General features: G+C 35.8%; 2 protein-coding genes and 1 long non-coding RNA gene across 12 annotated transcripts; 2 read left to right on the top strand and 1 right to left on the bottom strand.

The window, feature by feature from the left end:
- Nucleotides 1-3,225: 3,225 nt before the first annotated feature.
- Nucleotides 3,226-13,234, top strand: LOC107854015. The gene is made up of 2 exons (XM_016698998.2): nt 3,226-3,634; nt 11,154-13,234. Exon 2 carries the CDS (start codon nt 11,211-11,213, stop codon nt 12,945-12,947), a length of 1,737 nt encoding a protein of 578 aa, XP_016554484.1. The 5' UTR covers nt 3,226-3,634; nt 11,154-11,210; the 3' UTR covers nt 12,948-13,234.
- A 1,612-nt stretch (nt 13,235-14,846) lies between these two features.
- Nucleotides 14,847-17,804, top strand: LOC124887221. Its single transcript, XR_007044546.1, has 2 exons — nt 14,847-15,736; nt 17,169-17,804. It is a non-coding gene; the product is annotated as an uncharacterized LOC124887221 (long non-coding RNA).
- Nucleotides 17,805-18,992: 1,188 nt separating this feature from the next.
- On the bottom strand, nt 18,993-21,770 carry LOC107854019 (probable E3 ubiquitin-protein ligase XERICO). Of its 10 annotated transcripts, none has more exons than XR_007044544.1 (4): nt 21,570-21,770; nt 20,240-20,408; nt 20,090-20,149; nt 18,993-19,870 (listed from the first exon to the last, which is right to left on the bottom strand). XR_007044544.1 is itself a non-coding variant. In XM_047396454.1 (4 exons), exon 4 carries the CDS (start codon nt 19,855-19,857, stop codon nt 19,399-19,401), a length of 459 nt encoding a protein of 152 aa, XP_047252410.1. In that variant the 5' UTR covers nt 19,858-19,870; nt 20,090-20,149; nt 20,314-20,408; nt 21,570-21,764; the 3' UTR covers nt 18,993-19,398. The 10 variants fall into 10 exon arrangements, 8 of the variants coding, with proteins under 8 accessions (XP_047252410.1, XP_016554504.1, XP_016554503.1 ...); XR_007044545.1 differs by having other exon boundaries at nt 20,304-20,408; nt 21,570-21,769; XM_047396454.1 differs by having other exon boundaries at nt 20,314-20,408; nt 21,570-21,764.
- Nucleotides 21,771-23,469: the final 1,699 nt, after the last annotated feature.

Genomic DNA, 23,469 nt, shown 5'->3' with positions numbered 1-23,469 from the left:
GATTCAATTCTATCTCGACCAAAAAATGCTCTGAGTCTCCTCCTGCCATTATTAATCGGGTCTTCCCTCCATCATACATGTTCTTAATATCTCTAATGTACATCACCGGAATCCCTCTCACCTCCAAACATCTCCAAAGGACCTCCCTCGAGACTTTATCATACGTCTTTTCTAGATCGATGAACACCATGTGTAAATCCCTCTTTCTTTCTCTATATTGCTCCACCAATCTCCTTACCAGGTGGATTGCCTCTGTCGTCGAGCGACCAGGCATAAATTGAAACTTATTCTCCAAAACGGACATGACCCTCCTTAATCTTCGTTCAACCACTCTATTCTAAATCTTCATAATGTGACTCAACAGCTTAATACCCCTATAGTTGCAACACTGAATGTCACCTTTATTTTTATATAACAGAATCATCGTACTCTACCTCCAAGCCTCAGGCATTCTAGCATTCTTGAAAATGTCATTAAATAAATCAGTCAACCACCTTAAACCTGTCCCACCAACATACTTCCAAAAATCCACCAAAATCTCATCAGGCCCCGTCGCCCTACTCCTCTGCATCCTACGAATAGCCTTTCTGACCTCCTCAACCTTAAAACGCCTATAAAAACTGAAAATACGGCTCTCCTCCGAGTGCTCCAGATCTCCTAGCTCAATGCCTCTGTCCCCCTCCTCGTTCAAAAGTCTATGAAAGTACTCCTGCCATCTCTTCTTAATGTGCACATCCTCCACCAAAATACTACCATCCTCCTCCTTAATGCACCTCACTTGATCGAGGTCATGACTCTTCTGCTCCCTAGCCTTAGCAAGCCTATACAACCTCTTTTCCCTGTCTTTCTCCTCTAACCCTATATACAAGATCTCAAAAGCAGCTGACTTAGCAGCCGTAACTGCTAACTTAGCCTCCTTTCTTATTACTTTGTAAACCTCCCTATTCGCCCGCTTCAGTTGTTGTATCCAAATACCCAATCTTGAAAACCCAATTTTTACTACTTTATAAATCCACTTTTCTTTGAAAACTCAATTTTCACGTATTCTCTATATCCAAAAGGCCTGAAAATTGGGTATTTGGATACAACAGCTGGAGATTGCTTCCATCTTTTAGCATGCCAAACAACCAGAGAAATTATCGGTTTTATTGTAGAATTGAAATCCACAATAATGTATTTCAACCGTGTTGGTGTTCATATATATATATATATATATATATATACACACACACACACACAGAGTAGTGTAGAATTGTCGATGTTTATATATTTTTACAAATGTGTTATTGCTACTTCCCTCTAAGCTTGAAAAGATAGCAGTGTATAAAAGGGGTATTTTGATAAATAAACATCTTTTTATAAAAATTATGTAAATATATGTTATTTTTAATACATCAAATCAAACAATGTATAAGAAATAATGTATGTATAACTTATACTAGCATTACTAATACTTGTGTTAGTAATGCAAATGTTACTAATATACCTTATTCAGCATTATTCTTATACACTCTCTCAATCGACTCTTAAGTAGGCTTGGGCATATTTTGGTTCAAACCGAAAAAATCAAAAAATTGAATTGAAATTTAATTTTGGTTCGATTTTTTGAATTGATTTCGATTTCAAATTTTAGAAACTCGGTTAAACGGTTTGATTTTTGAATTTTAAAAAAAAATGAATAAATCGAAAAATCAAAATTATATAAATAATATATTATAATATATATATATATATATGTAAATATAATAATAATATAATATAATCTGATATAATATAACAAATATATATATAAATTATAATCATTTAGTAACCTTAATGCTAATAACACTAACCTGAAGAGTGAAGGCTGCAGCGGTGCTCAAGCTCAACCATCATCATCGTCAGTACTCAGTCTGTTTGAAATTTCGATCATCGTCAGTTCGTCACTGACATCGACAGTCGCTACCGAGTGCCGACATTGTTGTCATGCCAACGGCTACGACTATGACCACTGTGTGGATTGTTTTTACGATATTTCAATAATTTTGTGGATTGTTTATTCAAACTTATGCATAATGTTATTATATATTATGTTAAACTTATGGTTATTTCATGTGTGTTGAATTAATTATATAAAAAAAAAAAATTTCTAGAAAAATTACCAAATTTAAATGCTCACTACTTTAATCTTTAAAATTGAAATAAAAATTTGAAATAACCAAATCGAATTTGTAAAAATCAAACCAAATTAAATTTATTTCGATTTGATTATAATTGTCATTTTCATCAATCAAAAAATATTGAACAATCAATTCGAAAAATCGAATGTCCACCCTACTCCTAAGTGAGATATATTGACAAGTTAAAAAGAGTGACAGTAATAAGCCTTTTTTATACCCCACCCCCAACACCAAGAAAAAAACATAAAAAGGGACAAAGTTTTAAGGACAAATTGGCTAATAATTTAGGGGCCACCATTACAATCCCAAACAAGAAATTACCCAATTGGACAAATTATCTACCTAACTTCCAATCACTAAAATATTCACTCAAGCAACCAAGATGTGCCAAGTGTATAAAATACCAAAATCCAATAAATCACAAGCTCCAAATTAAATTCTACAATATAAAATCATCACGCGCGCATTTTAGCAAGCACCCTTGTAGTCACTCCTTATGATGAATCTTTCGCATTGGACTCCACGAAATAAGAAAATCTAAGCGCCTTTTGTTCCATTTTTTTTGTTTTTTAAGGAACAAAAGGTGGAGAAATAATACTAGAATCCATTTTGAGCTCTAAGGGTCGTTTGGTTGAAAATCAATTTATTTCGTGATTACTAATTTTGAAATTAGTTATTTTGAGATTAGCTATTCCACCCTCAAGGAGGGATAAGAAAACAATACAACCACAAAATAACTAATTCCGGGCTGAGTTATTCCATGCATTTTTTTCCAACCATACATGAGATAAGCCTCTCTTCTAAATTAATTCCGAAATTATTTATCTTTATCCCTTGATTATAAATTAAATGCAAAAAAAATTAAAAAATAATGCATTCAAAAGAAAAAAGTAAAAATTCATTCAAAAGTAAAAAAAAAAACTAAATCATAAGATTACCACAGAAAAAAAACAGCAACATATTGTACATCTAATACAAGAAATTTAAATTAAAAATAAATTTTGATGGAATATATATAAGATATAAAAATTATTCATAAAAGGTAATAATATGTTATGTATATGTAATTAAAACAAAATATGTATATAATTTATGATTCAGCTATTTCTTTGATTTTTTTATTTATTTTTTGAATAAAATCAAAATCAAAATCAAATCAAATATTATTAATTTTAAAAATGTAAAATCAAATCAAATGAAACTAAATAAAGCTAGGTTTATTTAATAGATTTAGTTCGATACCTAAATCCAACCATCAAAATTAAATTCTACAATAGTAGAACACCACGTGCGCATTTTAGCAATAACCATTGCAGTCACTCATTTGCATTTGCCTCCACAAAATAAGGAAATCTATGCACCTTTTGTTCCTATTTTTTTTTTGCTGCAGGGACAAAAGGTGTTGGAGAAATAATGTTAAGAGTATTCAGTTTGAGCTAAAAGGGTGTTCATAATCAATCTTCAAGATTCATGAGGTACAGATTTTCCATCATTTTTCTGTAAATAAAGCTGATTCTTGATTCAAGATTCAGTCAGATCTGTATATTGGTGGCTTTATTTTGTTAAATGTGACATTTGTCAAACACCCTTTGCTTCTTTTTGTGCACCATTTAATTCTTTTTGTTGAGTTCTGTTGTTATATGTTACATATTTTAAAGATTTTTATGAGTGTGTGTTGGAGAGTATGTTTCTAATAGACCCTCAGCTGGAAAGTGTGGAGTTCTGTTCTTTATGTTACAACAACAACAACAACAAACCCACAAAGTGGGGTCTGGGGAGGGTAAGATGTACGCAGTCCATATCGCTACCTTCGAAGAAGTAGAGAGGTTATTTTCGATAGACCCCCTGCTCAAGATAAAGAATAGTAAACAAGGGGATGAATGACATAACAGAAAAATCAGGAATAAGAAATAATAGAAATGAAACCACAGAAAACATGAAATACGAGAAATAAGGGCACACTAAATAAGAAAATAGGGACTAAGAAATAAGAAATAGGTCCCCCACCTACTAGTAACATACCCTCACATACCAACGACACCTAAGTACACAGTCCTAGGGTTACGAACCTGGCTACACAAGATCTCTCCTGACTGCCTGCTACAACCCACACACCCACACTAGCCTTCTAACCTTATCTGCGACCTCTACATCTTCCTATCTAGAGTCATGTCCTCAGTAAGCTAAAGCTACTCCATGTCATGCCTAATCACCTCCCTTCAATATTTCTTCGACCTACCTCTACTCCTAAAACCATCCGAAGCTAGCCTCTCACACCTACGAACTGGAGCATCCGCGCCCCTCCTCATCACATGCCCAAACCATCTCAGTCTTCCTTCCCGCATCTTGTCCTCCACCAAAGCCACTCCTACCTTCATCCGGATAATCTCATTCCTAACTCTGTCCCCTTTAGTAAGCCCACACATCCAACGTAACATTCTCATTTTCGCCACCTTCAATTTTTGGATGTGGGAGTACTTGACCGGCCAACACTCCGCTCTATACAACATGGTCGAACGAATTGTCACTCTATAGAATTTGCCTTTAAGCTTAAGAGGCACCTTCTTATCACACAACACTTCCTAGGCGAGCCTCCACTTCATCCAACCTGCTCCAATACGTGTAGAGACATCCTCATCAATCTCAGCATTCCCTTGAATCGTAGACCCAAGATACTTAAAACTATCTCTCTTACAAACATCCTGGGAGTCCAACCGCACCACCACTTCGTCCTCCTGCCTCAAGTCACTAAACTGCATTCCAAATACTTCGTCTTGGACCTACTCAACCTGAATCCCTTAGACTTAAGGGTTTGCCTCCAAACCTTCGATTCGTCATTCACACATACACCCTCCCCCCACATCTCATCAATCAGCACTACATCATCCGCAAATAGCATACACCAAGGCACCCCGCCTTGAATTCTCCGCATCAACACGTCCATCACCAACGCAAATAGGAACGGACTAAGAGTCGATCCCTGATGCAACCCTGTCTCGATCGAAAAATGCTCCGAGTCTCCTCTCGCCGTCCTCACGCAGGTCTTTCCTCCATCGTACATGTTCTCAATAGCTCTGATGTACGCCACCGGGACCCCTTTCACCTCCAAGCATCTCCAAAGAACCTCCCTCGGAACTTTATCATATGCCTTTTCCAGGTCGATAAACAGTATGTGTAAATCCCTCTTCCTTTCTCTATACTACTCCACCAATGTCCTCACCAGGTGGATTGCCTCTGTCGTCGAACGACCAGGCATAGATCCAAACTGATTCTTCGAAACGGACACGACTCTCCTCAATCTCCGCTCAACCACTCTCTCCCAAATCTTCATTGTGTGACTCAACAGCTTAATACCCCTATAGTTGTTGCAACTCTGAATGTCACCTTTGTTTTTATATAATGGAATCATCGTACTCCATCTCCAAGCCTCAGGCATTCTCGCAGTCTTGAAAATGCCGTTAAACAAATCAGTCAACTACCTTAAACCAACTCCACCCGCATACTTTCAAAAATCCACAGGAATCTCGTCAGGCCCCGTCGCCCTACCGCTTAGCATCCTACGAATTGCCTCTCTGACCTTCTCAACCTTAAAACACCTACAGTAACCGAAATCACAGCTCTCCTCCGAGTGCTCCATCTCCCCTAACTCAATGCCTTTTTCCCCCTCCTCGTTCAGAAGGCTATGAAAGTATTCCTGCCATCTCTTCTTAATGTGAACATCCTCCACCAAAACACTACCATCCTCCCCCTTAATGCACTTCACTTGATCGAGGTCACGACCCTTCCGCTCCCTAGCCTTAGCAAGCCTATACAACCTCTTTTCCCCGCCTTTCTTCTTTAACCCCGCATACAAGCTCTCGAACGCTGCTGACTTAGCTATCGTAATTGCTAACTTAGCCTCCTTCCTTGCTACTTTGTAAACCTCCCTATTCACCCGTTTCTCCTCTTCATTTTTACTCTCAATCAACTTAACATACGCCTCCTTCTTAATCTCCACTTTCTTTTTCACTTCTTCATTCCACCACCAGTCCCCCTTATGACATCCTGCTCGACCCCTCAAAACACCCAACACTTCTCTAACAATCTCTGTGATACAGCTGGCAGCCCTATCCCATATAACATCTATGTCCCCCCTGCACTCCCACACTCCCGTTCCCGCCACCTTTTCCCCCATCTCCAGTGCACTAACTGGCGTCATACCACCCCACTTAATTCTAAGTCGACCCTCCCCGGCCCTGCTGTTCTTGCCTTTCTTGATAGACAAGTTCATCACTAGAAGCCTGTGCTGGGTCGAAAGATGTTCACTCGAAGTGACTTTACAGTCCTTACATGACACCTTATACCCTTTCCTAAGCAGAAGAAAGTCAATCTGAGTCTTGGCTATCGCGCTTCGGAAGGTAATCAGGTGATCGTCCTTTAGAAAACTCGAACTCACTACCACTAGCCCAAAGGCCCTCGCAAAATCCAACAGAGCCTTTCCCTCACCATTTCTATCACCAAAACCACAACCTCCATGCACATCGTCATATTCTCTCGGTAAGACCCCAATGTGCCCATTAAAGTCCCCTGCTATGACAATCTCCTCCGAGCTAGGCACGCTTCTCACCACCTTGTCCAAATCCTCCCAAAATCTCGCTTTCACCTCCGCTTCCGAGCCCACCTGCGGCGCATACACACTACACACATGCTGCATAAAACCCCCAATGACCAACTTAATCTTCATCAACCTATCACTGACCCTCTTAACCTCCATAACCTGTCCTCTAAGCTTATTATCCACTAAGATGCCCACTCCATTCCGACGCTTCTCACTCCCTGAGTACCCACAGCTTGTACCCATCCACGTCCCTAGCCTTAGAACCTACCCACCTAGTCTCCTGAACACACGCAATATTAATCCTCTTTTTATGAATCTTCTTAGAACCTACCCACCTAGTCTCCTGTGCCGTATTTATGTTATGTAATCTGCTTCTGTGCTTTACTATGTGTTTGTGTGGTATCTCGTGCCTTGAGCCGGGGGTCTATCGGAAACAGTCTTTCTACTTCTTTAGAGGTAGAGGTATGGACTGCATACATCTTACCCCCCCAGACCCCACTAGGTGGGAATATACTGGGTTTGTTGTTGTTGTTAGAGAGTCTGTTTCCGATTGACCCTCAGCTGAAAAGTGTGGAGTTCTGTTCTTATATGTTACATATTTTAACGATATTTATGTGTGTATGTGTTAGGAGAGTCTGTTCTCGATAGACCCTCAGCTCAAAAGTGTGGAGTTCTGTTCTTAGATGTTACATATTTTAAAGATATTTATGTGTGTGTATGTGGTGGGAGAGTTTGTTTCCGATAGACCCTCAGCTGAAAAGTATGGAGTTCTGTTCGTATATGTTACATATTTTAAAGATTTTTATGTGTTTGTGTTCTAGTATTTAGGTTTTTGAGAATTTCTTATCGAGATAGTGATTGGAATTTGGCTTTGTGAAATGTAACATTTTCGAGCACCCTTTACTCCTCGTTGTGGAGTTTTTTCTTACAACAACACCACCATCATACCCAGTGTAGTCCCACACATAGGGTCTGGGCAGAGTAAGATGTACGTAGACCGTACCTCTTCCTTTGTGGGGCAGAGAGATTGTTTCTGATAGACCCTCAGCTCAAAGTGTGGAGTTCTATTCTTACATGTTACATATTTCAAAGATTTTTGAGTGTTTTTGTTTAGGATTTAGAGGTTCTTCCTGTTTTTTAGTAGGGACAAAGATAGAGAAATAATATTAGAATTTATTTGAGCTAAAAGGGTATTCATAATCAATCTTCAGGATTCATGAGGTTTATCAAATTGTTATCTTTATGTATAGATTTTTCATCATTTTGCCACTAACAAAGCTGACCCTTAATTCAAGATTCATCCAGATCTGAGTATTATTGGTTTTATTTTGATAAATGAAACATTTTTGGAGTAGTCTTTACTTCATTTTTGTTGAGTTTTGTTGTTATATGTTACACATGTTGAAGCTTTTTATGTGTTTATGTATTACTCCCTCCGTTTCAAAAAGAATGACCTAGTTTGACTTGACACGAAGTTTAAGATAATAAAGAAAACTTTTGAATGTTGTGGTCCTAAATTAAAGTTATGTCAAATGTACCAAACTTTAATCTTGTGGTCTTCAACATGCCATGTGGAAAGTTGAAAGTAAAGTATTGTCAAAAAGGAAAAGGTCATTCTTTTTTAAACGGATTAAAAAGGATAGTAGGTCATTCTTTTTTAAACGGAGGGAGTAAGATTTTGTAAAGATATGACACGTGAGCCAAACTCAACCTTAGAAGCTAACTCCGATGGCCGATGGGAGGATTGCCAAAGTAGAGCAGTTTTTCCTCATCCCACTGTTGTGGGACTTAGTGTTTTTGTGAATTGCTTGTGGTATCAATGATTGGAATTGTGGCTTTATTTTGTCAAATGAAATATATTTTAAACACCCTTTACTTGTCTTTGTGGATTTCTGTTCTTATATGTTACATACTGAAGGATTTTTGTGTGTTTGTGCTTTAGGGTTTAGAGGTTTTTGTGAATCTCTTGTGTTGATAGTATTTTGTGAAGTGCACCCTTTACTTTTCTTTATGGAGTTTTGTTATTATATAGTGCAGATTTTGAAATTTTTTATGTGTTTGTGTTTTAAGACTTAGAGGTTTTTGTGAATTTCTTGATAAAGAAATGGACCTTGAGCCTAACTCAACCTTTCTTATATGTTGCATACTGAAGGATTTTTGTGTGTTTGTGCTTTAGGATTTAGAGGTTTTTGTGAATCTCTTGTGTTGATAGTATTTTGTGAAGTGCACCCTTTACTTTTCTTTATGGAGTTTAGCCCTAACTCAACCTCAAAAACTAGCTCATGAGGGGAGGATAAGGACACTTTAACCCACCGGTGTGGGACTCTAACATCCCTCCACACGCCCCTAACTCAACCTCAAAAGCTAGCTCATGAGGGGAGGATTGCCCAAGACCATATAAGGAGATTAAGGACCCTTTAACCCACCGATGTGGGACTCCAACATCCCCACACGCCCAGGACTGGACATCTGAAGCGTGAACAATATAAGACGGGGGCCCAACATCGGAATTAATGAACTGGGTGGCTTGGCTCTGATACCATAATAAAGAAATGGACCTTGGACCTAACTCAACCTCAAAAGCTAGCTCATGAGGGGAGGATTGCCCAAGACCATATAAGGAGACTAAGTACCCTTTAACCCACCGATGTGGGACTCCAACATTTATTGTGGTGATAGTGATTGGATTGTTTTGACAAATATAACATATTTCAAGCACACTTTACTTCTCGTTCTGGAGTTGAGTTCTTATATGTTAGATAGTTTAAAGATTTTTATGTGTGTGTGTTTTAGGATTTAGAGGTTTTCGTGAATTGCCTGTGTCTTTGTTTTTTTAGGCTTTAGAGGTATTTTGTGAATTTCTAGTGGTGATAGTGATTAGAATCTTGGTTTTATTTTGTCAAATGAAACATTTTCCGAGCACCCTTTACTTCTTTTTGTGGAGTTGTGTTCTTATATGTTACATATTTAAAGAATTTTTATTTGTTTGTGTTTTACGATATAGGGTTTTTTGATGAATTTCTTGTGGTGATAGTGATATTTTGTGAAATATAACATTTTTGAGCACCCTTTACTTCTCTTTGTGGAGTTCTGTTCTTACATATTACATATTTTAAAGATTTTTATGTGTTTTGTGTTTTAGGATTTAGAGGTTTTTGTGAATTGTTTGTGGTGATAGCGATTGGAATTGTTTGTTTTATTTTGTCAAATGTAACCTTTTTTGTGCACCCTTTGCTTCTGTTTGTTGAATTCTGCTCTCATATTTTACATATTTAAAGATTCTTCTTGTGTGTGTGTTTTTAGGGTTTAGAAGTTTTTGTGAATTGCTTATGGTGATAGTGATTGGCATTGTTAGCTTTGTTTTGTCAAATGTAACATTTTTCAAGCACCCTTTACTTCTCTTTGTGTAGTTCTGTTCTTATATTTACACATTTTGAAGATTTTTATGTGTTTGTGTTTAGGCTAGAGGTTTTTGTAAATTGCTTTTTGTGATGGTGATTGGCATCGTTGGCTTTATTTTGTCAAATATAACATTTTCCAAGCACCCCTTACTTCTGTTTGTGGAGTTCTTTCTCATATGTTACATATTTTAAAGATTTTTCTGTGTTTGTATGTTAGGCCTTAGAGGTGTTTGTGAATTTCTTGGATGATAGTGATTGAAATTTTGACTTTATTTGTGAAATGTAACATTTTTCAATCACCCTTTGCTTCTATTTGTTGAGTTCTACTCTCATATGTTACATATTTTAAAGATGTGTGTGTCTTGTGTTAGGATTAGAGGTTTTTTTTTCTTATTGTGAATTTCTTGTGGTGATAGTGATTGGAATTGTTGGCTTTATTTTGTTAAATGTAACATCTTCCGAGCACCCCCTACTTTCGAGCACTCTTTGCTTCTATATGTGGTGTTCTACTCTTATATGTTACGTATTTTAAAGATTTTTTATGTCTTTTTGTTTTAGGCCTTAAAAGGTTTCTGTGAATTTCTTGTGGTGATAGTGGTATTTTGTGAAATATACCATTATTCATGCAGCCTTTATTCTGTTTGTGGAGTTCTATCTCATATGACACATATGTTAAAAGATTTTTATGTCATTGGGCTTTTGGTCTAAGGAAGTTTATGTGAATTTCTTGTGGTGTTAGTGATCGGAAATATTGGCATTGTTTTGTCAATTTTGACATTTTTCGAGCTCTCTTTACTTCTGTTTGTAGAGTTCTATTCTCATCTGTTACATATTTTAAAGATTTTGATGTCTTTGTGTTTTAGGATTTAGATGATTTTGTGAATTTCTTGGGGTGACAGTGATAGGAAATGTTGGCTTTATTTTGTCAAATGTGACTTTTCGAGCACCCTTATATGTCTATATATTTTAAAGTTTGTTATGTTTTTTGTGTTTTAGGCCTTAGAGGATTTTGTGAGTTTCTTGTGGTGATAGTGATTGGAAGGAGTAGGAAAAATGGGGGGTCGATCGCCAAATTTGCTATCCCGGAATGGAAGTTTCAGGCCAGAAAATCTGGGACAAAATGCATTGCAAATGATTGGCAATCTTTGTTTCACTATATTTGTAGTTGGAGTTTTGGTTTTCACTATAATGGCTGCAACTTATGAGCCTGAAGACCCTTTGTTCCATCCTACAACAAAAATCACTAATTTCCTTACATCTAAATCCAATGCCACATTTAAAACTGATGACACTGTTATGAAGACTGGTGAGGATTTTATTGGTGCAAATCAGAAAGCATTTTCTACCTTTATCAACCTAACAGATGTCGACGTTTCGCTGACGGATGCTGACAGTGGTACTGAAAGTATTCCTGATTGTAAGGGGAAAACTGATGAACCTATTGATTGTACTGATCCAGATGTGTTTCATTTTTTGATGAGGGTAGCCATTGATAAGTTCAAGGATATCCATTTTTACAGATTTGGGAAGTCGGTCCGTGGATCGAATGATAGTTCGTGCCACATGGCTTGGCGGTTTAGGCCTAAAGATGGGAAGACTGCTGCATTTTACAAGGATTACCGCGAGTTTGTGGTTTCTAGGTCGGAGAACTGTACACTTAGTGTGGTGAGCATTGGTGAGTATCATTCTGGTGGGAATGCTCGGAAAAGGAAGAGAAAGAACAAGGACAGAACTGCAGGTAAGTTAGATGAGGGGTTTGAGAAGGCACAAGCGAAAGCGGGGGGACAAAATATTGCTCTGCCTGAGGTTGGTGAAGCTGTGAACGACTCACTTCCTGTGGTGGAATCAGAGAGTGCTTTCCGTCGAGGGAAGTATCTGGCATATCACGGAGGTGGGGATAGGTGTAAGAGCATGAACCATTATCTCTGGAGCTTCATGTGTGCGTTAGGCGAGGCACAGTACTTGAACAGGACCTTGATAATGGACTTGAATATTTGTTTATCCAAGATATACACTTCATCTGGCGTAGACGAAGAAGGAAAGGATTTCAGGTTTTACTTCGACTTTGAGCATTTAAAGGATTCGGCATCAGTTCTTGATCAGGAACAGTTTTGGACTGATTGGGAAAAATGGCACCAAAAAGATGGATTATCTCTCCATCTTGTGGAAGATTTTAGAGTTACACCGATGAAGCTATCTACAGTGAAGGATACTTTAATTGTGAGGAAGTTTGGTAGCGTTGAGCCAGACAATTACTGGTACAGAGTATGTGAGGGCGAAACAGAATCTGTTGTTCAACGACCATGGCATTTAGTATGGAAGTCAAGACGTTTGATGGATATTGTTTCGGCTATTGCTTCTAGGCTGAACTGGGATTATGACTCAGTCCATGTCGTGAGAGGGGAGAAGGCAAGGAACCGGGAAATGTGGCCACATCTTGCTGAAGATACTTCTCCAGACGCGCTTCTATCTAGTTTGCAAAACAAGGTCGATGATGGAAGACACCTATACATCGCGACAAATGAGCAAGACACATCTTTTTTCAATCCTTTAAAGGACAAGTATACTACACATTTCCTCAGTGACTACAGGGATTTATGGGACGAAAACAGTGAATGGTATTTAGATACAACAAAGCTTCATAACGGAAGCCCTGTCGAATTTGATGGTTACATGAGAGTTTCAGTTGATACTGAAGTTTTCTTGAGAGGCAAAAAGCAAGTCGAGACGTTTAATGATCTCACTAGAGACTGCAAGGATGGGATCAATACATGCACTTCGTCCAGCTAAAACTTTGCCACTTTCGCGTTGGGGTAAATTTTGAACCATTCCGATAGTTTAGGAAAATTTTTGGTCTTGATTTTTGGAGTAAGAATCAAAACTATTACTGTTAGTTTCTTTTCTGGAAAGTAAATTTTTTTATTTTTTTTTCCATTAGTTAAGTGTCTTCTAAGTTTTGTTATAGGCATTCAGTTCATGCTTGTATACCCTCCATTTGGTAACTTTAGATAAACTTTTTATGTTTGTTCCTTCCTTGGATTGGTTTGTTTGAACCATGAAATTGTTGTTTGATCCTATGTTGCTTGGAATCTTCAAAAAGGTCAATGAATGGGTGTCGGATTCTCCAAAAGTAGTGTAGTTTCAGAGAATTCGACACAGATATGGCATGAACATGAAGAGTTCGCGCAACTTAGGTTTGATCGCATTAGTTCCTTGTGCTGATCAAAGTTCTTTCGAGTTACATGTCTCGCTGGATGCATATATGCTATGTTGCTCAGACTCTTCAAAGATGTGCATCGGATCTTTCAAAAATAGTGTATTTTTAAATGATTCTATATGGTTGCAACAACATTTTTGGAGAATCTGTGCAACATAGACTGCAGCTTCTTATTTAATGAGGAATTGTAATATATTGCAATTATTGTTTTACCCTTAAAACGGCACAGTTAAAGTTATAGACGTGGTTCGAGAATACGTGGATTGAGATGACCAAACGCCTGATTTACTAACTTTACTCTCTTCGATGATGTGAGTAAAAAAGCGCAATGAAACACCAAATACAATATTGAATTGAAATAATACCTTGTGAAATCTCTTTATAACGAAGTTGGTTGTCTCGATTTTTTTTATCGTTATAGCGAAATGTAGTTATAGAAAACATTCCAACTTTTTTTTTTTTGAATTTCCTTGTTAAAATATTTGGTTCCTCCAATGACATAAATAAATCATTTCTAAGTTTACTTCATGAATGGCTATATATTCATTTCTTCCTACTTTATTATATAATATAATTAACAGCTCAATCCTAAATAAGTTATGATTGATTATATGAATTTTCCTTGTTTATATTAGTTTTTAGTTCGTTTTAAGGGTAAGGCGTACTTAGATTAGCACCGCCTAATATATTTTGTGTTGTAAGATTTTTTTTTTTAAGAAACATAATTTTATTAATAAATAAAGTGGGTACAATTATGTTTATTTATGATTTTCTCTATTGAGTATTTCCGTAATTTGAGAGTCCTTAATATAGTATTTCTAGAACGTTGGAAGATTTGAAATTCTATTCAATTCATTCGATCTCATCTATCTTGAAGTTAAATAAAGGAAAGGATAGTGCTAAATGGCCACACAAATTTGGTCCAAATTTGGCCACAATAATAAAAAGACGATATTACCCTTTTCTTTCAAATAGATAAAGTTATTTAATTTTTAAAGTAAAAGGGTAAAAATATCCAAAAAATTAACTAGTTCATAGTGTAAATATAACTTTTTTCTATTGTGGCCAAAAGGACTTTTCCTAAAACTAAAGAAAAATGACGATTTATTCTTAAAAAAAAAAAAGCATAAGGATATATATATATATATATATATGGATTAAAATACATAATAGTTTTGCTATTAGTGCCTTTTTCTTTAATTGAAAAATAAAATCAGTGTCTTCTAATTAAAACTAATTCAAGATCTACTTCAATCTGTCATTATTGGAAACATAATTAGTACGAAGTATTTTAGAAAGAAAAAAAATTATGCATCCAAAGATAAGTATGAAATACTTAAATTAAATATAAAAACCTGAAAAGGGAAAAAAAAATACTAGCAGAGTTTAATTTTTATCTTTACAATATCAATGTGGAAGAATTTTCATAATATTAGGTCACCTAATTAAAGAGTTTTGCTATTTAGTGCCTTTTTCTTTACAATATTAATATGGAAGAATTTTCATAATATTAGGTCACCTAATTAAATTAAAGATACCAATATCAATGTGAATTGCAATGTAGAACGTCATATAAAACGCATGTGTTTACTTGTTCAATTTTACACTAATTTAAGCATCTCGTTGTGACACCTAAAATCAAAGTGAATAAATGTTGGCTGAGGTCAAGTGACGAGCATGTTTATGTATGATGCTTTATTTACAGTTGTATGTTCCAAAATAACAATGTATGGCCAATGAACCTTTGAACGAAAAATTACATTGTTTATATATGACTAAAATTATTCTTTTTTATATATAAATAATAAATGTTGAACCTTTGATTTATTTATATGTTACTTCTTTATATTTTAAATTCCTTTGATAAATTCCAGACTTCGCCACTTAACAACAATAATATCAAGTTATGAAAGATACGAGAGTAAAATCGTAATACATAATAATCTTATCTGGTATTTTCATAGTATCTTACTCTCTATTTTTACGACGGTATTTCCCATAATATCTTATTCCCTAATTTTACTATTGTCTGTTATTATTTTGTTTATCTTGTTATTTTTGCGGTCTTTATTTCCTTTCTATTTTTGCTAAAATATAATTTAAGAAGAGAAAAAAGGGGGGAAATAGTGGTTTAGAAAAAAGAAAATAGATCAACCACAAAATAAGGCAAGAAGATAAACCTCAAATCTCAAACTAAGAAAGAGTCAAATACGGCAAGAATTATAATATTTTTGATTAACCAAAAAAAGAAAAAAAAAGTTTCCTAATTAATCAATGCAAAACATTCATCAACATTTTCTAATCAACTTAACCCCCCCTATTGCATCTCTTAAATCATTCCCCACTCTTTACAATTTTTCAGGTATTAAGTTTAATTTTTAGGATTCCATTTCTCTAATTTTATTTATTAATTTTGTTTTTGACTTTTTATATGTTAATTTCTTTTCAATTTGTTTCCCTTCATACAATTCTTCTCTTCATATAATTGACTGTAACTTGCTTGAAACAGAGACGTAATTAATTATTTATTGCTGTTGTATTCATGTTCTTGGCTTTATTATTATGGAGATGGGAATTGGATATTTATATAGGAAAGATTAAATGCCATTATGATCAATGATATTGGCATTTTCTATTTGCATTTAGAACAACAAAAAAAAAACCTCTTTTAGGTGATAACAATTTCTCGAGATGAATTTAATGGTTCCAGTATGATGAATGAAATAAATAAAAAAACAAATAATGTCAAAATGAGACTTTATAACAGTTCTGAATCGAAACTCTTTAGAAAGATCATCGTTTGTCTGATCTCCCGATGAAACTTTCGTTATTAGTATTATAGCCACACACTTCCAAGTATTTCAAGTGTCTTTTCACTTCTTGATATGGAGAGATCTAGCTCGAAAACCAACGAAGAAGCAACAAGAGGTTCGACACCTAATATATATATAATTTTTTTTAAAAAAGAATTATCGATGTATAAACAATATAATTTTCATTGACGGAGGTTCAGTTGAACCCCCTTGGCTCTACCTGGCTTCGCCCCCGCCTGATTTTTGTGTGCATGAAGCGTCGGTCATTATAGTTTCTGTTGAAGGAGGTTTAGATGAACCCCTTTTAATATACGCATACATACTCAGCACACACAATCCAACATATACACAACACATTCGCGCAGTAAAAAGGGAACCCGCACAATATTCTCATACCTCACAACACAGTCTCAACAGAATTTATATGCACACACAATTCTCATACAGGGGACATACATCACTCACCCTTACTAACAAATTCACACACATACAGAAGGGACCATTTTTTTTTTCATTCCACTGGAATACACACTACACAGCAACAACACATATACACACTCATACGCATAGAGGAAAAACGGGATTCACACACAGAATTATGGACACACACTCACCATCGACATACTCACTGGAAACATACACCTAACGCCATTACACAAACTTTCTCCATTTTTTTAATACACACACAGCCACACCAAGGCACACCCCCACCGGAAAACACAACACACACCCACAGAAAAAGGGACGGGCAAAACAGAGAGAGGAATTAAGTTAAGAGAGGTCAAGAGAGGTAAAAATGCACTCTCCGGGGGGGGGGGTAATTACATGTCTACACCCTTGGCCCTACCTGGCTTCACACCCGGCTGATTTTTGTGTGCGTGAAGTAGGGTGTTGATTCAAGAATCAAGATTTCACATGACACATAGTAAGATTCATACATTCCATTCGGAGTTTCTTCATACCTATTGATTTCTTGTGCAGAATCTTGTGAAGGATGGCTGAACAAGCACAACCAACTATGTCTCAACAACCAGTTGACATTGCACAAACTAGGAAGAAGAAGTTAAACGTACCACATATATGTCTTGAATCAATGAAGTCACCACCATTGCCGTCCTCCACGCCTTCTTCACCAGCAGCCTTAAGGAAAACATCAAGTGTAAAGTACAGCTGCTTATGCTCACCAACCACACATGCAGGTTCTTTCAGGTGCAGATATCACAGGAACTCCGGCCTGACTCGCACCAGCATGTCCGTTGGCTCTAAACTCTCCGAGCTTGCTGCTGGAAAGTGACTAACTAACTTTCTGAATCACCACAGTATTGTTCAGCTCAGGAGTAGCTTCAACAGTTAAGGCTCTTTTGAGATATGAAAGTATTAAGCATACAATAATTGTTCCTTTAAGCTAAGTCCTTTCATAAAGTATTTATATTTTTACACTTGCTCATAAGTACTGTGTTAATTGATAAGTCGGATTGTAAATTTATAAAGGATGATAGGTTGCTGTGTATTTGTGTATTGGTTGATTCTTGGTTAAACGTTGCTCTCATTCGTGGAGCCACGCTTGTCATCCCTTTACTAGAAACTTATACTATGTATATACTATATGTTAAAATCTCTTGCCTTTTCTGTGTTTATTTCTTTATATTTGACCAGACCACCCTTAGTGACAATCTTGACTCCGTTACTGAACCCACCCCACCACTAAGATAACAAACAACAACAACAACAACAACATACCCTGTACATTCCCACAGACAAGGGTCCGGGGAGGGTAAAGTGTAGGCAGTCCATACCACTACCTCAAGCTGAAGTAAAGAGGTTATTTCCGAAAGACACCCGCTCAGAACAAGAAACCCTAAGATAACAAACAAAGGAAAGAGAATTGGTACACCCTAATAAGAAGTTTGATCTGAGTAATAAAGAATATAAATGCGAAACGAGCTTTTCCTCCTCTCTTGGTCTCTTCAGTATATAACAACATACCTAGTGTAGTCCCACAAAGTGGTGTCTGGAGAGGCTCAAGTATACACAATAGACTCTCGGCTCAAGGAAACAGAGTCTAAAGCAGTCCAGAAACAGAATAAACGGATGTGAAAGCATGATAAAGCATTCTGAACAGTTTGAGATGAGAAAATACGAAGCAACTCTTAAGTAAATTACACAAAGGAAGTTTGAGAGAACTATTTTTTATGACCAAACTGGCTATGCAAAGAAAAGAGTTGTCTTGCATCTTTCACATAATTCAGCTCTTCTCTCACACAAGAGAAAAGAAAAGGAAACATAAGGATATGAAGCTTAAAATCAAAAACAAAAGTATCCAAAAAATGTATTTGTAGCATCGACATAACCACATTTTTCTGTTAAAAATAGTCTAAACAGAAAGCATATGTTCAGAAATGTACTCTCAATCTTCATAAGGTAGGTGTAAAGCTGTGTACACACCACCCTCCCGAGACCCCGCTTTTGGGATTACACTGGGTATGTTATTGTAGAAAGCATATGTTCAAGTTCGTAGCTGCAATAATTTCTTCTTTCCATTAAGATTTTAGGACCCCTATTTCTAATTTTCAATCTTGGGGAAAGGTGAGTGGGCTAGGATCGAGCTCGGACCAACCTATGTCAGTAGCTGCCCGAGAAACGACCACTCGATCCATACTTGAACCTGAGCCTTCCTTCCAACCTTCTTTCTTCAACTTTTTTGGGTGATTTTTCATGTAAGGAACATATCAGGATCATGTTCACAAGCGAACCTCAATAGTGGTTTAGTTTCTAATGGAAGTGGGAACATAAGAGAGCTTTGAGTAACATATGAACAACAATGTATAAGTTCTTGGTCACACCAAAAGTTGCCCGTCACTCAGAGAGGACAAATAGCATTACATATACAACAAGCTACAGGACTACACCATGTACTACTACAATGTATAAGTTTGTGGTCACACCAAAGAGACCCGTCACTATAAGAGGACGCAAAGCATTACAAACACAACAAAGCTACAGAACTAAATCATGTACAATGATGTATGAAGTTTTTGGTCACACCAAAGAGACCCGTCACTCTGAGAGGACGCAAAGCATCACAAATATAACAAGCTAACAGACTACATCATGTCAAAGATCAAGCATCCACATACTCAGCCTGTACAATACTAAGCTGTACATAATAACATCCTCAAATGGATGAAGTGGCACCTTAAAACGTTTAATCTCACATTGGACACGTATCGTCCTCTTCTTGTTGAGGCATCAAGTAATTTCTGCAAAGAGGACAAGTTACATGCCAATACCTGAGCCACTTCTCTAGACACAGCTTATGGAAAACATGACCACATGAGAGACTGTTTACCCCTGCATCAGGCTCAAATTTTGTTAGGCACACAGAACATTCTTGTTCAGGGTGGTTAGAGATGCATAGCGAGTCATAACGAAATGCAGGTGTTCGGCTTCTGAACTCCTCCATGTATGACTCTGGTGGGCTTCCACGGCATTCAAGTGAGTCTGAGGAGCCTTCAATAGAATAGTCTTCCCATGATGCGATACGGATGCCTATCAGGCGAAGAATCGATCGTAGTATCTCCTTGACAATGGATATGGATATGGCTGTGTTTACTAGAATCACACCTAGTACTCCTGCATCTGCTGGAGTTGGATATTGTGAGAGGCCCATAACGGATCGGAACCTAGACAATGATGAATATAAAGACCATTAAAGACGAATCATAGCACTAAAACTTAGTAGGTAGAGTTACTGGTACCCGTGCTGGGCACATTACTATCCATAATTTTAGAGCTTCAACACATTTAAGTAACCAAAGAGAAAGTTGGACAAACATAAAATCAATAACGTAATAATATCTCCTGACAATCAAAAGCCAAGCAAAATTCAAACAAAAGTTTACCTAGTGTTGAAATGATGATTCTTTCTTCAAAACCTTCTGGAAGAGCTCAATATACCGGATCTGCATAGAACAAAGAAGCAACATGTTTATCAGTTACTGTGAAGAAAATTTGCAGTTCAAAATCAATGAGTCAGTTAAACAAGGCATAACACATAAATGGACACTCAAACTTGGCCTTAGCTGGCAAGTAAACACTCCAGCTTTGACTATGTACATCTAGACACCTCAACTTGTCTCCATTGCGTCAACTGAATACTCCAACTTACAGAATGATCATCCAAATGCGTCCAAAATTTATGTGCCACGTCAGCTCCGATGTCTCCGCAAGACAAGAGGGGGAAGAGTTAGTGTTTAGCAGTCAGTCGTGACTGAATTGATGCATGCTAGATGTACACTCTTAAGGTTGAAGCAGTTACTTGTCAGCCGAGGACAGGTTTGAGTGTTTGTTTATGTATTATGCCGTTAAATAATGATAATAACATACTACAAAGCAGGTAACCAAATATAAGAAACAAAATCCAAGTTAAGAAATGAAAACTAAAACTGCAACAACATAATTCTCATCAAACAGAAGAACCCTCAATTATCCAAAACCCCCACCATTTTTTTTTCACAAAGATTCCTATTTTGTGTCAATTAACAACAAGAAAACTTTGATTTTTATCTATACACAGCTCAAAACACTAAAGGAGGAAAACAAACCTCTACCAAATTTGGCTAATTAGGGATTATTTATTATGGGGAGTAGAGTAGACATCAACTTTCCTAACACCAAGACTTCTGTGGTTAAGACTTCTGAACATTTTCTTGATTTTCTTTCAAGAAAACCAACAAGCAAGAGAGAAGTGCTAAGATCATCAATTACATATATGTAACTACAAAAACCTTGGGATTATTGAACAAAATATAAAGATCCAAGAGATTGTAAGTCATTTCCAAGATTCCATGTTCCAAGAACCATCATTTATCATTTTACAAGTACAAAAAAAGAAAAACAAGGGGACCCCAAAATCAAATGAAAGCATAATCAGCTGAAAAAAGGGATAAAACCACAAGATTCATAGCAAATCTTGAAATTTAAGATCTGTTTACTAATATCATACTCAACTTTCAAGCATAAACAAGTGAAGAAAGACTGCATTTTCCCACTAACCAGTAAGGAACTGACGATGATAGTAAACTAAAAAAAGAAAAAAGATAGAAACATAAGCTCACAACTGAAAGAAAGAAACAACAACAACAACATAACCCGTCAAATCTGAGACGGTAGAGTGTATGCAGACCTTACCACAACCTCGAGAGGTAGAGAGGTTGTTTCCCGAAAGACCCTCAGCTCAAGTGCAACAAATCCAGATAAAAAGAAAGAAGAAGATGGTGAAGAAAATGTAACAACTAAAAAAGGAACAATGCAAAGTCTACGACAAAGAAATAATAACAACAATAAAATAGTGCAAAATTTAAAGAAAGAGACAAAGGGTACCTAATAATATGAAAACTTGAGACTTTTTTGTAGCAATTTTCTGTAGTACTTTATTTTTATTTTTGTAAGAGGGGACTTCAAGATTTTGGAAGAGAAGATGTTCTTTGTTTAAGGGTAGATAAGTTGAAGGAGATTCATAGGATCCAAAAGGATTGGGACAGTGGTTGATAAAGCTAATGATGTTCATTCACCTCCAAACAACCTTTCTTCTATTTATACTAAAAAAATCAACTCTCTGATCTGCCACCACATATTGTTTGTCTCTTTGCTTCCGTATATTTTTCAAAAATAAAATTACTGTCATAATTATTTTATTTTTGCTAAACAAAATATAAAATATTTTTATATTTGACAAACATTTTTATTGGAGAGAAAAAATTTTAACATTTATAAATAAAAGACTTTTTTTTCATACCATAACATAGTAGTACATCTACAAGATAGTCTTTTAATCTTTTAAGAGTTTTGTTTAGTGAAGATTTTCTCCCAATAATTTTATATTTTCTCTAATATTAATTTTCATGTGTAAGTTAATTGGCCGAATAATATCACTAATATACTTTTAGTATATTTTTATTTGTCACTGAATTATCATCATTCTCAGTTTGCAAATTATAAACTTCCACATGATGCCCTCTCGATTTTGAACCCAACAATTTTCTTTATGCAAGTGTGTGTATTTTTTTTTTTTTCTTTTTTCCCTTAGATATTAATTTAGGTAATATTGGCTGATTCGCATTTGATGAACTGAACCTATAAAAAGAGGTCACGTGGTAAAAGTGAATTTGTAATACTACCATTAAAAAATAACGGTACGAATGAAACTGTTTTGTAGTTATAATGACATAGATGTGTCAAATTTTTAACGAGTGACATAAATGAGTCATTAACGATTTGATGACACATTTGAATTTTTTCTCATATTAACATATAGTATAATCTTTTTCTTCTAAGACATAATACATAACAGATATTTAAATTTGTTTTAACTGATAATTAAACACTTTAATTTTGAGTATGTAAATCTAAACATCTTAATTATTCTAACTTATAAAATGATCATCTAAACATTTTCAAAATTTATGTGTCACGTCAATATCAAAAATCCATGAAATACAACAAGATGGAAGGAATATTTAATTATCAACTGAGATCAACTTGAGGTGTTTAAATAGGCACACTAAAAATTAAAATATTTACTTGACAGAGGTCATATATGTTATGCCCTCCTAGAATAATGAAAATGTCATCATATATTTAAGACCAATTTTTAAACTTATTAATAGTACATTTTGATAATGTCTTTTTTATTGAAAAATGTACGATTTACTCATCTATTTATGTTTCAGTTCATGAAAGTCCTACACCTAAGTTATTTTTTTCATCTATTTGTTCTTCCTCTAAATATGTCTAGCTTGATTTTGACATTTACTACGAAAAAAACATTTAGACAAATTAAAAATAATTATTTTTACCCCCTAATCTATCTCTCCCCATTTAAATTCTCTCTACCAATGATAAAACTCAAAGAAACTTTCTCTGAGGCTTTATCATAAAAAAAAAAAAGAGAATGCATGTAATGAACTGAGATATCCTTACCCTCCCTAAGAAGGAAGGTGGATTATGTATGCAGAAAGCAAGCCTTAGAAATGACACCACGCTAACCAATCTAGCTTGGAGGTATTACCATAATCCCAACAGTTTTTAGCCAGCATTCTTAGAAGCAAATATAATAAGAAGCCTTCTTCATATAGGATTAGTACCTCCAGAATCTGGAAGAATAAACTTTTGGGTGGGGAATACTGCCAAAAAAGAGCGCAATGAATTTTTCATAAGGAGGACAAAATCAACTTCTGGCTGGATAAATGAATTCCTCATTTAGAACTCTTAAGGAGACTGA

This window comes from Capsicum annuum, chromosome 9, assembly GCF_002878395.1.
Source record: "Capsicum annuum cultivar UCD-10X-F1 chromosome 9, UCD10Xv1.1, whole genome shotgun sequence".
Lineage (NCBI taxonomy): Eukaryota > Viridiplantae > Streptophyta > Magnoliopsida > Solanales > Solanaceae > Capsicum > Capsicum annuum.
Note: the sequence above shows the minus strand (reverse complement) of the source record. Positions and strands in the feature narration are given on the sequence as shown.

Excerpts from the sequence above, each read along its gene's own strand:
- LOC107854015 (XM_016698998.2), top strand. The coding sequence starts at position 11,211 with ATGGGGGGTCGATCGCCAAATTTGCTATCCCGGAATGGAAGTTTCAGG.
- LOC107854019 (XM_047396454.1), bottom strand. The coding sequence starts at position 19,857 with ATGGGCCTCTCACAATATCCAACTCCAGCAGATGCAGGAGTACTAGGT.